Below are 17,211 nucleotides of genomic sequence, written 5' to 3'. Positions count from 1 at the left end.
GTCTTCTGAGCTGATGTATCTAAGCCTATTATGTGTGATACTATCTTCTGAGCTGATGTATCTAAGCCTGTCATATGCGATACAGTCTTCTGAGCTGATGTATCTAAGCCTATCATATGTGATACAGTCTTCTGATCTGATGTATCCAAGCATATCATGTGCGATACTGTCTTCTAAGCCGATGTATCTAAGCCCAATGCAGGCCCATCCTCTTACCTGGACGTCGTTGGATGTGGGGCTGTGGTACGGCCGCCTGAAGATGTCGGTCATGTTTCGCAGACTGTCCACAATGGATAAGACGTCTCCACTATAGCTGGCGCCTTCTTGGGTGGCATCCACCAGGGTCTGCAGCACCACCGAAACCCCTTCCCCCTTCTGCCCTCTCTGAGCCTTAGAGAGGTGCTCCCTGATCTACAATATACAGACAGGAATATCCCATATTAATACGGACAACAACCCCCAACATCACATGACCTGACCCTGAGACCCTTATAGGAGGTCAGGCTCGAAATGTATAGAAACCAAACTCCTATACACCATATTCTTAAGTGTAAGCGAGGTCCCATAATGCATCACTTCAACCAGACCCCTTTTAGCCTTTGCCTCCTCAGGTGGGGGAGCACTGCAAGCCATACAAACAGGCAATTAGATGACCAAGTGCAGTGATGAGACTCCACACCTTCTCTCTGCAAATCCAGAGCCTTCATGTGAACCTCGGGTGGGAGACCACTGCAAGCCATACAAATAGGCAATTAGATGACCAAGTGCAGTGATGAGACTCCACACCCTCTCTTTGCAAATCCAGAGCCTTCATGTGAACCTCGGGTGGGGGGACCACTGTAAGCCATACAAATAGGCAATTAGATGACCAAGTGCAGTGATGAGACTCCACACCCTCTCTCTGCAAATCCAAAGCCTTCATGTGAACCTCGGGTGGGAGATCACTGCAAGCCATACAACTAGGCAATTAGATGACCAAATGCAGTGATGAGACTCCACACCCTCTCTGCAAATCCAGAGCCTTCATGTGAACCTTGGGTGGGGGGGACCACTGCAAGCCATACAAATAGACAATTACATGACCAAGTGCAGTGATGAGATTCCACACCCTCTCTCTGCAAATCCAGAGCCTTCATGTGAACCTCGGGTGGGGGGACCACTGCAAGCCATACAAATAGGCAATTACATGACCAAGTGCAGTGATGAGATTCCACACCCTCTCTCTGCAAATCCAGAGCCTTCATGTGAACCTCGGGTGGGGGGACCACTGCAAGCCATACAAATAGGCAATTAGATGACCAAGTGCAGTGATGAGATTCCACACCCTCTCAGCAAATCCAGAAAGTTCATGTGAACTTACCCCCAACCCACTTATGTATCTAATCAGTCCACCTGGGTGACCTCCAGCACCAGCAACCTATTTAGTTGATCAGGTGCAATAATGAGACCCCCCACACAATTTCTCAAAACGTATCCCCTACCTGCAGGAACCCATTTGGAGTCCCCGTGATTTAAAACGTATCCCCTATCCGGTGGATAGGGGATCAGTTTTCAACACAAGACTTCCCCTTTAAGAGGATTTATGTGAACTGACCCCAACCCACTTGAATCTTATAAGTTCACCTGTGTGACCTCCAGCACCAGCAGCCTATTAAGATGACCAGATGCAGTGATTTGACTCCACACGCTCTCTCTCTTAAAATCCCAAAAAATTTATGGGAAATATAGGCAGCATGAGGAAATCATTTCAGTGACGGAATTGCAATCAGTATGGCTGAAAACATCATGCCTGCCACATCAACTAAATCAGTTAAGCACAAGGCATGCACAAGAACCTCTACATTACTCTCTACTACAGCGTTTTACCAACCAGGGTTCCTCCAGTTGTTGCAAAACTACAACTCACAGCATGCCCGGACAGCCAACGGCTGTCCGGGCATGCTGGGAGTCGTAGTTTTGCAACAGCTGGAGGCACCCTGGTAGAGAAACAATGCTCTAATAATAGCCTATGCTGCACTATATTATAAAAATAACTAAATAAAATAAATACAATTAATTAGTTAATTAATTAATAAATTAATTAATTCCTATTATGCCTCTTTAAAGGCAACACATTCGATACGGCTTCCATCTCAGCTTCCCCAGAGATTTTCACCCAGCTTTTCTAGGCTCCTGAATGGCAAATGACATATCAAATCAGGAGCAGAGAATAATCAGGAGCAGAGAATGTGGATGTGCAAAAATCAACCCTCCTTCCCCCCCCCCCCCCCCCAGCACCGCCGATCCCTTAGACTCTAAATGCGTCAGCACCCGCTCGTTCTCCCGCTCATTAGTCAAGGAACGATAATGGGCGGTCGGATTGAGCTCGCCGCGGTATTGTACCGAGACGGGAAACTAAGAAGTGTTCATTTCAGCTTTTCCCCTCATCTCCTTACACTGTATTTAACAGCTTAAGTCTCATTTAGCAGCAATCGGGGTAAAAAAATAAATAAATAAAAAAGCGAAACGCGCCGAGAGCCTTAAAAGTCAGCGCACAAAAGGTGAGCGCAATCCAAGAGGGAATTATGGCGGCTTGCTGAGCGCATAATAATACAAATCACAAAAGCACTTAAACTATTTTGACTCTCCCCCCCCCCCCCCTCCCCACTTGGGCATCTTGTATCCGGAGGAGACTCCACCAACCTGCATTATTACAGCGCCAGCAGCTCGACGCGTTTCACAAGGAATAAAAAAAAGTCAAAAAAGAACAAATTGAATTAAACCATAAATAATAAGACTGCGAGGAGACGCCAAACGGTATTTTTTTATTTTTTTTATCTTACCATCTGTTGAATATTCCTGTAGTCAAGGGAAACGCATTTGATGTACGTCGGAGCCTCCCAGTACGCCTCTCCCACCTCGTCCAGAACGCACTTTCGGAGAATGACTCCTGCGAATGAGAAAAAACGGGACTGAACGGGATGGTGGTTGTGAGTTTGATACAATGTATCCAGTCTTGTGAGGTCATCGGTCTGGATACATGTCCTGCCTCTGTGTGTGTGGCCTCCGTTGTATACCAGGGTTTCCCAACCAGGGTGCCTACAGCTGTTGCAAAACTACAACTCCCAGCATGCCCGGACAGCCGAAGGCAGGCTGGGCACAGAATAGGGCAGTGGTTTCCAACCAGGGTGCCTCCAGCTGTTGCAAAACTACAACTCTCAGCATGCCCGGACAGCCAAAGGCTGTCCGGGCATGCTGGGAGTTGAAGTTTTGCAACAGCTGGAGGCACACTGGTTGGGAAACACTGATCTATAGAAAGACTTAAAGGGGTTATCCAGGAAAAAACTTTTTCTTCTATACATCAACTGGCTCCAGAAAGTTAAACAGATTTGTAAGTTACTTCTATTAAAAAATCTTAATCCTTTCAGTACTTATGAGCTGCTGAAGTTGAGCTGTTCTTTTCTGTCTAAGTGCTCTCTGATGACACGTGTCCAGGGAACCGCCCAGTTTAGAAGCAAATCCCCATAGCAAACCTCTTCTACTCTGTGCAGTTCCCGAGACAAGCAGAGATCACTACAACTCCCGTTGGCTGTCCGGGCATGTTGGGAGTTGAAGTTTTGTAACAGCTGGAGGCACCCTGTTTGCGAAACACTGATCTACTCAATAATGTACATTCCAAAATGTAGCATTTTTTTTTTTTTTTTTTTATCCATATAGTTTTTTGTCAAATTTTTAATGATAAATGAAATACATTGAACAGATGTTGCAAAACTGCAACTTCCAGCATGCTGGGAGTTGTAGTTTTGCAACATGTAGCGGAGCGGTTTGATAAAGTTACGCGACAGCAAGGGCCTAGACACTGCTCTTACGTAAGGGCCCCTCTTCTTATTTGTAAAAAAAATAATAATAATAATAATATAAAAAAAAATAGGTGAAAGAATAAATAAATAAAAAATAAATAAATAAATAAATAAACAAATATAAAAGTGAAATAATAATAATAAAGTCATCCAGTAAGCAATAAATTAAAATAAAATAAATATTAAATGAAATAAAAACAATACAGTCATCCAATATGCAATAAAACATAAATAAATAAATAAATATAAAGTGAAATAAAAATAATACAGTCATCCAATTAGCAATGCCTATTGACTGCTCGGGCATGCTGGGAATTGTAGTTCTTGCAACATGAAGCAGAGCGGTTTCATAAAGTTACACAACAGAAAGGGCCCATACACTGCTCTAACACAAAGGCCCCCTCTTCTTATTTGGATAAAAATAATATATATAAAAAAAAAAAAATAGGTGAATGAATAAATAAAAAAATAAATAAATAAATAAACAAATATAAAAGTGAAATAAAAATAATACAGTCATCCAATATGCAATAAAAAATAAATAAATTTAAAGTGAAATAAAAATAATACAGTCATCCAATATGCAATAAAAAATAAATAAATAAATTTAAAGTGAAATAAAAATAATACAGTCATCCAATATGCAATTAAAAATAAATAAATAAATAAATATAAAGTGAAGTAAAAATAATACAGTCATCCAATTAGCAATGCCCATTGGCTGCTCGGGCATGCTGGGAGTTGTAGTTTTTGCAACATAAGCAGAGCGGTTTCATAAAGTTACACGACAGCAAGGGCCCATACACTGCTCTTACACAAAGGCCCCCTCTTCTTATTTGGATAAAAATAATATTAAAAAAAAATAGGTGAATGAATAAATAAAAAATAAATAAATAAACAAATATAAAAGTGAAATAAAAATAATACAGTCATCCAATTAGCAATGCCCATTGGCTGCCCGGGCATGCTGGGAGTTGTAGTTTTGTACCCTGTCTTGGAAACACTGCTGTATTCTAAGCTGCTTCGCTGGTGCTGTCCACTGGCCAGTGCTGAAATGCCTTCTGAATGACGCAATACGGTACCTGTCTCCTTCATGAAGCGGGCGGTGCATTTAAAGGGGTACTCCGGAGGGGAAAAGATATGTTTTCGCATCAAATGGTGCCTGAAAGTTCTAAAGATTTGTAATTTACTTTTATTTAAAAAAAATCTTAACCCTTCCAGTACTTGCTGTTGTATGCTCCACAGGAAGTTGTGTAGTTCTTTCCAGTATGACCACAGTGCCCTCTGCTGCCACCTCTGTCCGTGTCAGGAACTGTCCAGAGCAGGAGAGGTTTTCTATGGGGATTTGCTCCTACTCTGGACAGTTCCTTACATGGACAGAGGTGTCAGCAGAGAGCACTGTGGTCAGACTGGAAAGAACTACACAACTTCCTGTGGAGCGTACAGCAGCTCATAAGTAGTGGAAGAATTAAGATTTTTATATAGAAGTGATTTACAAACCTGTTTAACTTTCTGACATCGTCTGATTTGAAAACATTTATGTTCTTCCGGGAATACCCCTTTAAAGAGAACTACAATACAACAAGAAAAATATAAATCAGACGACTATGTGCGTGGAAAAATTGCGCAATTTACTTATCTTTTACGGATTCTGTGACTATTTTAAGAAATTGCGCATGCAGCATTGAAAGAAAAGACAGTAGTCAAATTTCACTACCTATTTTCTACGCAGATGATAAAAGCAAGGAATAGATTTGCGCAAATTTAGCCCCGCCCCCTCAAAAATACAGAAATAAAAAATAAATTTACGAAGTGCACTGTGAACCAAGATGGAAAAAAATAAATGAAATAATAATAATAATAATAATAATATTTATAATAATAATAATAACAATAATACAGTAATAATAAAAACAATAAATAAAAAAATAAATAATAATAATAATATAAATAAATAAAATAAAATTGCACAAAAAATGATAAATTACCCCCAGTTGTGTGCACACTCCTGTGTACAGGTTGTGTGTGGTACTGCAGCTCTGTCCCATTCACTTTCATGGAAATGAGCTGCAATACCAGAAACAACCTGAGGACAGGAGTGGTGCTGCTTTTGGAAAAAAAAAAAAAAAAAAAAAAATCAATCAATAAATAAATAAAGAGATAGAGTTTTTCTAATACTGGACAACCTAATAAATTTTTCACTATTTTCAAGATCTCAGCTTGCTGTCAGTGAATGAGAATGTCTTTGCTTATATCCAGAGGCTTAAAGGGATAGGAAATCAAAGTGTTATATTCGTCCTATATTCACGAATTTCGCGCATTCGTTATATTCGCGTATTCGAAGAAGAAAACAGTGAGGGGGGATGGGCAACTTTACTATTGGTTGCTCGGGATGTTGTTGATAACCTCTGACAAGTGTATTTGCATCATTTTAATTGGCCCACAATTGAAAAGAAGGAATATGCCAATATGTGGAAAAAAGCGGATATTCGCAATTTCGAATATATTCGCAATGTTGGCGAATTAGCGAATTTGCTACATTCGTGATAAAAAAATTGAAATGCGAATATTCGCGCCCAACACTAATCATGAGTCACCCATCGGTCATGTTGCCTCCAATTGTTACAAAACTACAACTCCCAGCATGCCCGGACAGACGTTGGCTGTCCGGGCATGCTGGGAGTTGTAGTTTTGAAACAACTGGAGGCCCCCTGGTTGGAATGCACTGCTATAATGAGACAGGAGGTGGATTTCAGACTACCACAGACTCGAATAGACAATGCAGCCAAGATAGATCCACTGATCCTACAATAGCTGTATCCCAGCTTAGCAGCGCTGCAGTTTAAAGCATGGAGGAGGAATAAAGCAGAAAAGTCCTAAGTGTTTATATATATACTAGCTGAGTACCCGTGTTGCCTGGTTTTTCCTTCCTCATCCTTTTTGGGGAGGAAAATAAATAAAGGAGGAAGCTTTTGACTTCATATTCCATCCCCATATATTGTTGTCATATCCCAACCCCATATCCTGTCCTCATATATCCCGACCTCCTATCCCGTCCTCCTATCCCGACCTCCTATCCCAACCTCCTATCCCATCATCATATCCCGACCTCATATACCGTCCTCCTATCCCGACCTCCTATCCCATCATCATATCCCATCCACCTATCCCATCATCATATCCCGACCTCCTATCCCATCATCATATCCCGACCTCCTATCCCATCATCATATCCCATCCTCCTATCCCATCATCATATCCCATCCTCCTATCCCATCATCATATCCCATCCTCCTATCCCATCATCATATCCCATCCTCCTATCCCATCATCATATCCCGACCTCCTATCCCATCATCATATCCCATCCTCCTATCCCATCATCATATCCCATCCACCTATCCCATCATCATATCCCGACCTCCTATCCCATCATCATATCCCGACCTCCTATCCCATCATCATATCTCAACCTCCTTTCCCGTCCTCCTATCCCGACCTCCTATCCCATCATCATATCCCGACCTTCTATCCTATCATCATATCCCATCCACCTATCCCATCATCATATCCCGACCTCCTATCCCATCATCATATCCCGACCTCCTATCCCATCATCATATCCCATCCTCCTATCCCATCATCATATCCCATCCTCCTATCCCATCATCATATCCCATCCTCCTATCCCATCATCATATCCCATCCTCCTATCCCATCATCATATCCCGACCTCCTATCCCATCATCATATACCATCCTCCTATCCCATCATCATATCCCATCCACCTATCCCATCATCATATCCCGACCTCCTATCCCATCATCATATCCCGACCTCCTATCCCATCATCATATCTCAACCTCCTTTCCCGTCCTCCTATCCCGACCTCCTATCCCATCATCATATCCCGACCTTCTATCCTATCATCATATCCCATCCACCTATCCCATCATCATATCCCGACCTCCTATCCCATCATCATATCCCGACCTCCTATCCCATCATCATATCCCATCCTCCTATCCCATCATCATATCCCATCCTCCTATCCCGACCTCCTATCCCATCATCATATCCCATCCTCCTATCCCATCATCATATCCCATCCACCTATCCCATCATCATATCCCGACCTCCTATCCCATCATCATATCTCAACCTCCTTTCCCATCCTCATATCTCGACCTCCTTTCCCGTCTTCCTTTCCCGTCTTCCTTTCCCGTCTTCCTATCCCGACCTCCTATCCCGTCCTCCTATCCCGACCTATCCCGTCCTCCTATCCCGTCCTCCTATCCCGACCTGTAATATATGTACCAGGAATTGAAATATCTCCAGCCGTACAGAAGTTATGTGGGAACATACATTTCCCATTGATTTGAGTGGCAGTATCAGTCACCCACCAGCCATATTGCCCTTACCTGTGGCATTTCGAGGGCACCGCACCTCAGCCGTGTCGTCCGCCGGGGTTTCTTGCCATACGACGGCAGCGTAATTTTCCTCAGGACAAATCTCATGAGGCTCTGAAAAGACAGAGAGATCTCTTGTTAAAGGTCAATTCTATTTGCCAATATAGTTTAAGGATTTTTTCCGGCTCTGCGTTCCTGGCGCGCAGCGATGTAGGAGGGATGATTAACTTTACACTGGCAGAGAGACGAGCCGGGGACGAGATTCACATGGAAAATAGAGGGAAAGGTAAGAACGTGCCAGGGAGCGTCATCTGCTCGTGATATAACGTGTCTGGCGCCAGAGCGGGCACCAAACCGAGCGCCAAGATAATTACAATAACTCACTGGGTAAAGATCGGGCAGGGAGGAGGATTGGGCGCACACAGAGGGGTATATGACCACAGCATGTGAATAATCCCTCAATAAGTCCTAAGGGCTAATTATTAAAGGGGTTATCCAGGAAAAAACGTTTCTTTTTATATCAACTGGATCCAGAAAGTTAAACAGATTTGTATATTAATTCTATTAAAAAATCTTAATCCTTCCAATAATTATCAGCTGCTGAAGTCGAGTTGTTGTTTTCTGTCTGGCAACAGTGCTCTCTGCTGACATCTCTGCTTGTCTGGGGAACTGCACAGAGTAGAAGAGGTTTTCTATGGGGATTTGCTTCTAAACCGGGCAGTTCCCGAGACAGGTGTCATCAGAGAGCACTTAGACAGAAAAGAACAACTCAACTTCAGCAGCTCATAAGTACTAAAAGGATTAAGATTTTTTAAGAGAAGTAATTTACAAATCTGTTTAACTTTCTGGAGCCAGTTGATGTATAAAAAAAGTTTTCCTGGATAACCCCTTTAAATACTGTCATACAGTGACCATATAACTGCTACATATACACCTAAAGTAATCTAATAGCAGAAGTATAAAATACCTATATAATACCACCATACAGTGGCCATATAACGACTGTGTACTTAAAGGGGTACTCTGATGGAAAACATTTTTTTTAAATCAACTGGTGCCAGAAAGTTAAACAGATTTGTAAATGACTTCTATTAAAAAATCTTTATCCTTCCAGTACTTTTTAGCAGCTGTATGCTACAGAGGAAATTCTTTTCTTTTGAATTTCTTTTTTGTCTTGTCCACAGTGCTTCAGTCTTCTGCTGACACCTCTGTCCGTGTCAGGAACTGTCCAGAGCAGCATAGGTTTGCTATGGGGATTTTCTCCTGCTCTGGACAGTTCCTGATACAGGCATCAGGTGTCAGCAGAGAGCACTGTGGACAAGACAAAAAAGAAATTCAAAAGAAAAGAATTTCCTCTGTAGCATACAGCTGCTAAAAAGTGCTGGAAGGGTAAAGATTTTTTAATATAAGTAATTTACAAATCTGTTTAACTTTCTGGCACCAGTTGATTTAAAAAAAAAAAAAATTATAATAATAATGTTTTCCACCGGAGTACCCCTTTAATCTAATAGCAGCACTATATAATGTCTATATAATACAGTGGGGTAAAAAGGTATTTAGTCAGCCACCAATTGTACAAGTTCTCCCCCTTATAAAGAGGAGAGGCTGTAATTTCCATCATAGGTTATAACCTCAACTATGAGAGACAGAATGAGAAATAAATCCATAAAATCACATTGTCTGATTATTAAAGAATTTATTTGCAAATTATGGTGGAAAATAAGTATTTGGCCAATAAGAAAAGGGCATCTCAATACTTTGCTATATCCCCTTTGTTGGCAATGACAGAGGTCACATGTTTTCTGTCTTCACAAGGTTTTCACACACTGTTGCTGGTATTTTGGCCCATTCCTCCATGCAGATCTCCTCTAGAGCAGTGATGTTTTGGGGCTGTCGCTGGGCAACACAGACTTTCAACTCCCTCCATGGGGTTGAGATCTGGAGACTGGCTAGGCCACTCCAGGACCTTCAAATACTTCTTATGAAGCCACTCCTTCAGTGCCCGGGCGGTGTGTTTTGGATCATTGTCATGCTGAAAGACCCAGCCATGTTTCTTCTTCAATGTCCTTGCTGATGGAAGGAGGTTTTCACTCAAAATCTCACGATACATGGCCCCATTTATTCTTTCCTTTACACTGATCAGTCGTCCTAGTCCCTTTTCTGAAAAACAGCCCCAAAGCGTGATGTTTCCACCCCCATGCTTCACAGTAGGTTTGGTGTTCTTTGGATGCAACTCAGCATTCTTTCTCCTCCAAACACGACGAGTTGAGTTTTTACCAAAAAGATCTACTTTGGTTTCATCTGACCATATGACATTCTCCCAATCCTCTTCTGGATCATCCATATGCTCTCTAGGAAACTTCAGACGGGCCTGGACATGTACTGGCTTAAGCAGGGGGACACGTCTGGCACTGCACGATTTGAGTCCCTGGCGGTGTAGTGTGTTACTGATTGTAGCCTCTGTTAATTTGGTCCCAGCTATCTGCAGGTCATTCACTAGGTCCTCCCGTGTGGTTCTGGGATTTTTGATCACCACGGGGTGAAATCTTGCGTGAAGCCCCAGATCGAGGTAGATTATCAGTGGTCTTGTATGTCTCCCATTTTCTAATAATTGCTTCCACAGTTGATTTCTTCTCACCAAGCTGCTTGACTATTGCAGATTCAGTCTTCCCAGCCTGGTGCAGGTTTACAATTTTGTTTCTGGTGTCCTTCGCCAGCTCTTTGTTCTTGGCCATAGTGGAGTTTGGAGTGTGACTGTTTGAGGTTGTGGACCGGTGTCTTTTATACTGATAACAAGTTCAAACAGGAGCCATTAATACAGGTAACGAGTGGAGGACAGAGGAGACTCTTAAAGAAGAAGTTACAGGTCTGTGAGAAACAGAAATCTTCTTGTTTGTAGGTGACCAAATACTTATTTTCCACCATAATTTGCAAATAAATTCTTTAAAAATCAGACAATGGGATTTTACGTATTTTTTTTTCTCATTCTGTCTCTCATAGTTGAGGTTATAACCTATGATGGAAATTACAGCCTCTCATCTTTATAAGGGGGAGAACTTGCACAATTGGTGGCTGACTAAATACTTATTTGCCCCACTGTACCACCATACAGTGATCAAATAATACCACCAAACAGTGACCATATAACAGCTACATACATAATGTAATCTAAGGGTATGTTCACACTGAGGAATTGGGGCGGAAATCAAGCAGAAATTTTCTGCATCAAAATAGTGTTACTTTTTCACAGAGATTTCGCGCGGAATTGGTGCAGAAATCGCGCGGAATTCCGCGCGGAAATGCAGGTTTCATGTGGAGGAGGAGTATCAAGTATTTCTATTCATAAAATTATATATTTTTTCAAGCGGAAATTCCGCACCAATTCCGCAAAAATTCCGCGCCAATTCCGCGTTAATTCTGCGCCAATTCCGTGCGAATTCTGCCAGGAAATGCAGGTTTCATGTGGAGGAGGAGTATCAAGTATTTCTATTCATAACATTTTTTATTTATTTTTTTTCATGCTGAAATTCCGCACCAATTCCGCACCAATTCCGCACAAATTCTGCGCCAATTCCGTGCGAATTCCGCATGGAAATGCTTCTGACTGAAAAAAAAAATAACATTGATCTCTATGGGAGAACGACGCCGATTCCGCCTGAAAGAAAGAACATGTTCCTTCTTCAAGCGGAACAGACTTCCTCGTCAGAATTCTGCTTGAGGAAATTCCTCAGTGTGAACATACCCTAATAGTAGCACTATACAATGTCTATAAAATACCAACATACAGTGCTTAAAGGGGTATTCCAGGCAATAACTTTTTATATATATATATATATATATATATATATATATATATATATATATATATATATATATATATATATATATATATATATATATATCAACAGGCTCCGGAAAGTTAAACAGATTTGTAAATTACTTCTATTAAAAAATCTTAATCCTTCCAATAGTTAATAGCTTCTGAAGTTTTCTGTCTAACTGCTCAATGATGATGTCACGTCCCGGGAGCTGTGCATGATGGGAGAATATCCCCCATAGGAACTGCACAGCTCCCGGGACGTGAGTCATCAGAGAGCAGTTAGACAGAAAACAACAACTCAACTTCAGAAGCTAATAACTATAGGAAGGATTAAGATTTTTTAATGGAAGTAATTTACAAATCTGTTTAACTTTCCGGAGCCAGTTGATATGTATATATATATATATATATATATATATATATATATATATATATATATATATATATATATATAAAAAAGTTTTTTTTGCCTGGAATACCCCTTTAAATAATAACTACATAACAGCTACATACATGAAGTAATCTGATAGCAGCACTATGCAATGTATATGGGATTCCTACATGTAGGTCAATAGGTAAAATAAAACAAAAAATAACAACCTGATCCAGCTGAGCGGGGGTAGAAACCAGCTTTGGGGAGGAGATGTGTTACCCTCACCCCCCCATATGGCACCATTACACCGTATCCAGTGGTCTTCAACCTGTGGACCTCCAGATGTTGCAAAACTACAACTCCCAGCATGCCCGGACAGCCGTTGGCTGTCCGGGCATGCTGGGAATTGTAGTTTTGCAACATCTGGAGATCCGCAGGTTGGAGACCACTGCCGTATACAATAACCATAAACCAAAGCACAACTGTACATTAGTCAAAAAGTACTTTCATATAGCTACTAGAGATGAGCGAACTTACAGAAAATTCGATTCGTCACGAACTTCACGGCTCGGCAGTTGATAACTTTATCCTGCGTAAATTAGTTCAGCTTTCCGGTGCTCCGGTGGGCTGGAAAAGGTGGATACATTCCTAGGAAAGAGTCTCCTAGGACTGTATCCACCTTTTCCAGCCCACGGGAGCACCGGAAAGCTGAACTCATTTATGCAGGAAAAGTCATCAACTGCCGAGCCGAGAAGTTCGTGACGAATCGAATTTACTGTAAGTTCGCTCATCTCTAATAGCTACACAACAAACACTGCTATACTGTACCATTACCATCATGCTCTGCAAAAATAATATACTGTACGCTATTTTGAAGTACCACATGCTGCCATAGAGTGCTTAAAGGGGTATTCCAGGAAAAAAAAACATTTTTTTTTTTTTTTTTTTTAAGATCAACTTTCTCCAGAAAGTTAAACAGATTTGCAAATGACTTCCAATAATTATCAGCTGCTGAAGTTGAGTTGTTCTTTTCTGTCTAAGTGCTCTCTGATGACACCTGTCTCGGGAGCTGTCCAGAAGTAGAAGCAAATCCCCATAGCAAACCTCTTCTACTCTGAACAGTTCCCGAGACACGTGTCATCAGAGAGCACTTAGACAGAAAAGAACAACTCAACTTCAGCAGCTCATAAGTACTGAAAGGATTAATATTTTTTTTTTTTTTTTTTTTTATAATTTAACACTTTATTGTGATAGTAATTTTTTTTTTAATAGAAGTAATTTACAAATCTATTTAACTTTCTGGAGTCAGTTGATTTATAAAAAAAAATAAAAAATGTTTTCCCTGGAATACCCCTTTAACTAATACCGCCACTCTGTAAACTACAGATTCAGACATAGTTATCTAGCTATAGCGCTATACAATGTCTCTATCACACTGCTGCAGGTCATGTACAGTGTGGCAGTAGATTTGGCGGCACAGGCTGTCCACCCCTCTGACCTGCGGATTTTCCCGGTTTCCCCTGTATCTTTATATAACTCCTCGCTGTATGTAAAGGCTCCGTACTCTGTGCGCCCCCTCCCCCGGGTACATCGAACGCCCGTCACTTGTCAATCCGCCATGTCCTGCCTCATTACCGCGTATTGTTTTCATTAGGAGATGGAGGAGACAGGTGATCGGTTCTAGGGGGGAGAACTCCCATAATCCTCCCTGCCTGCAGAATACATGATATTACTGTGCCCTGAGGCTGTGATAGGGGCCCCGGGGCCACGTCATTATATGGTGATCTGTGAGACAGGAGATGTTAGGAATATTACCGCACGCCAGCTGGGGGAGGAGGGGTGGGGGCATTGTGATGGCATGGCTCGCTGAGATTTGTAGTTCTTCTGCAGCGTTTTAGCAATAAATGTCAGCACTGTAATATGATGGATGCAGCTAAACTGGTGTACCTAAGTCTATCCTGTGTGATACTGTCTCCTAAACTGGTGTACCTAAGTCTATCCTGTGTGATACTGTCTCCTAAGATGTGTATCTAATCCTATCCTGTATGATACTGTCTCCTAAGCTGGTGTACCTAAGTCTATCCTGTGTGATACTGTCTCCTAAACTGTGTATCCAATGCTATCCTGTGTGATACTGTCTCCTAAGATGTGTATCTAATCCTATCCTGTATGATACTGTCTCCTAAACTGTGTATCTAATCCCATTCTGTGTGATACTGTCTCCTAAACTGTGTATCTAATCCTATCCTGTGTGATACTGTCTCCAACTGTGTATCTAATCCTATCCTGTGTGATACTGTCTCCTAAACTGTGTATCTAATCCTATACTGTGTGATACTGTCTCCTAAACTGTGTATCTAATCCTATCCTGTGTGATACTGTCTCCAACTGTGTATCTAATCCTATCCTGTGTGTTACTGTCTCCTAAACTGTGTATCTAATCCTATCATGTGTGATACTGTCTCCTAACATGGTGAACCTAACTCTATCCTGTGTATCTAATCCTATCCTTTGTGATACTGTCTCCTAACCTGTGTATCTAATCCTATCCTGTGTGATACTGTCTCCTAAACTGTATATCTAATCCTATCATGTGTGATACTGTCTCCTAACATGGTGTACCTAAGTCTATCCTGTGTGATACTGTCTCCTAACCTGTGTATCTAATCCTATACTGTGTGATACTGTCTCCTAAACTGTGTATCTAATCCTATCCTGTGTGATACTGTCTCCAACTGTGTATCTAATCCTATCCTGTGTGTTACTGTCTCCTAAACTGTGTATCTAATCCTATCATGTGTGATACTGTCTCCTAACATGGTGAACCTAACTCTATCCTGTGTATCTAATCCTATCCTTTGTGATACTGTCTCCTAACCTGTGTATCTAATCCTATCCTGTGTGATACTGTCTCCTAAACTGTGTATCTAATCCTATCATGTGTGATACTGTCTCCTAACATGGTGTACCTAAGTCTATCCTGTGTGATACTGTCTCCTAACCTGTGTATCTAATCCTATACTGTGTGATACTGTCTCCTAAGCTGTGTATCTAAGCCTATACTGTGTGATACTGTCTGATGAGATCAGTTACTAGGCCTATCATGTGTGAAACTGTAAACTGAGATGCTGTATCTAATCCTGTCATGTGTGATACTATAGGCTGAGCTGTGTATATAAGCCTATCAGGTGTGAAACTGTCTGATGACCTGTGTATCTAACCCTATCCTGTGTGATACTCTCAGCTGGGCTTTGTATGTATCTAATCCTATTATGTGTGATATTCTTGGCAGAGCTTTGTATCTAATCTTATCATGTGCCATCATTTCTGCTTAGCTGCGTATGTATCAAACTTGTCACATGTGATAGAAAAATAGTGACTGTACCGGGAGCCTTTAAAACTTCGCTTTTATTATTCTATTATAAAATTAGCGTATGTATCTGAGCCTGTCATATGTGATACTGTTAGCTGTGTATGTATCTCAGCCTGTCATATGTGATACTCTTAGCTGTGTATGTATCTGAACCTGTCATATGTGATACTCTTAGCTGTGTATGTATCTCAGCCTGTCATATGTGATACTCTTAGCTGTGTATGTATCTGAACCTGTCATATGTGATACTATTAGCTGTGTATGTATCTCAGCCTGTCATATGTGATACTCTTAGCTGTGTATGTATCTGAACCTGTCATATGTGATACTCTTAGCTGTGTATGTATCTGAACCTGTCATATGTGATACTATTAGCTGTGTATGTATCTGAGCCTGTCATATGTGATACTCTTAGCTGTGTATGTATCTCAGCCTGTCATATGTGATACTCTTAGCTGTGTATGTATCTGAGCCTGTCATATGTGATACTCTTAGCTGTGTATGTATCTGAGCCTGTCATATGTGATACTATTAGCTGTGTATGTATCTGAACCTGTCATATGTGATACTCTTAGCTGTGTATGTATCTCAGCCTGTCATATGTGATACTCTTAGCAGTGTATGTATCTGAACCTGTCATATGTGATACTCTTAGCTGTGTATGTATCTGAGCTGTCATATGTGATACTTTTAGGTGTGTATGTATCTCAGCCTGTCATATGTGATACTCTTAGCTGTGTATGTATCTGAACCTGTCATATGTGATACTATTAGCTGTGTATGTATCTGAACCTGTCATATGTGATACTCTTAGCTGTGTATGTATCTGAACCTGTCATATGTGATACTCTTAGCTGTGTATGTATCTCAGCCTGTCATGTGTGATACTCTTAGCAGTGTATGTATCTCAGCCTGTTATATGTGATACTCTTAGCTGTGTATGTATCTGAACCTGTCATATGTGATACTCTTAGCTGTGTATGTATCTGAGCTGTCATATGTGATACTCTTAGCTGTGTATGTATCTGAACCTGTCATATGTGATACTATTAGCTGTGTATGTATCTCAGCCTGTCATATGTGATACTCTTAGCTGTGTATGTATCTCAGCCTGTCATATGTGATACTCTTAGCTGTGTATGTATCTCAGCCTGTCATATGTGATACTCTTAGCTGTGTATGTATCTGAACCTGTCATATATAATACTCTTAGGTGTGTATGTATCTCAGCCTGTCATATGTGATACTCTTAGCTGTGTATGTATCTGAGCCTGTCATATGTGATACTCTTAGCTGTGTATGTATCTGAGCCTGTCATATGTGATACTCTTAGCTGTGTATGTATCTGAGCCTGTCATATGTGATACTCTTAGCTGTGTATGTATCTGAACGTGTCA

The 17,211-nt window shown here is 41.1% G+C and overlaps 1 protein-coding gene across 1 annotated transcript in view; it reads right to left on the bottom strand.

Moving 5' to 3' along the window:
• ADGRB1 (adhesion G protein-coupled receptor B1) overlaps nucleotides 1–17,211 on the bottom strand; it is a gene marked incomplete in the record, with an annotated part of 689,450 nt that overhangs the window by 271,620 nt on the left and 400,619 nt on the right. The window contains 3 exon segments of the mRNA XM_056522870.1: nucleotides 217–411; nucleotides 2,823–2,929; nucleotides 8,261–8,362. Coding sequence (XP_056378845.1) covers nucleotides 217–411; nucleotides 2,823–2,929; nucleotides 8,261–8,362 — 404 coding nt within the window.

This window comes from Hyla sarda, chromosome 5, assembly GCF_029499605.1.
Source record: "Hyla sarda isolate aHylSar1 chromosome 5, aHylSar1.hap1, whole genome shotgun sequence".
NCBI classification, from domain to species: domain Eukaryota; kingdom Metazoa; phylum Chordata; class Amphibia; order Anura; family Hylidae; genus Hyla; species Hyla sarda.
Note: the sequence above shows the minus strand (reverse complement) of the source record. Positions and strands in the feature narration are given on the sequence as shown.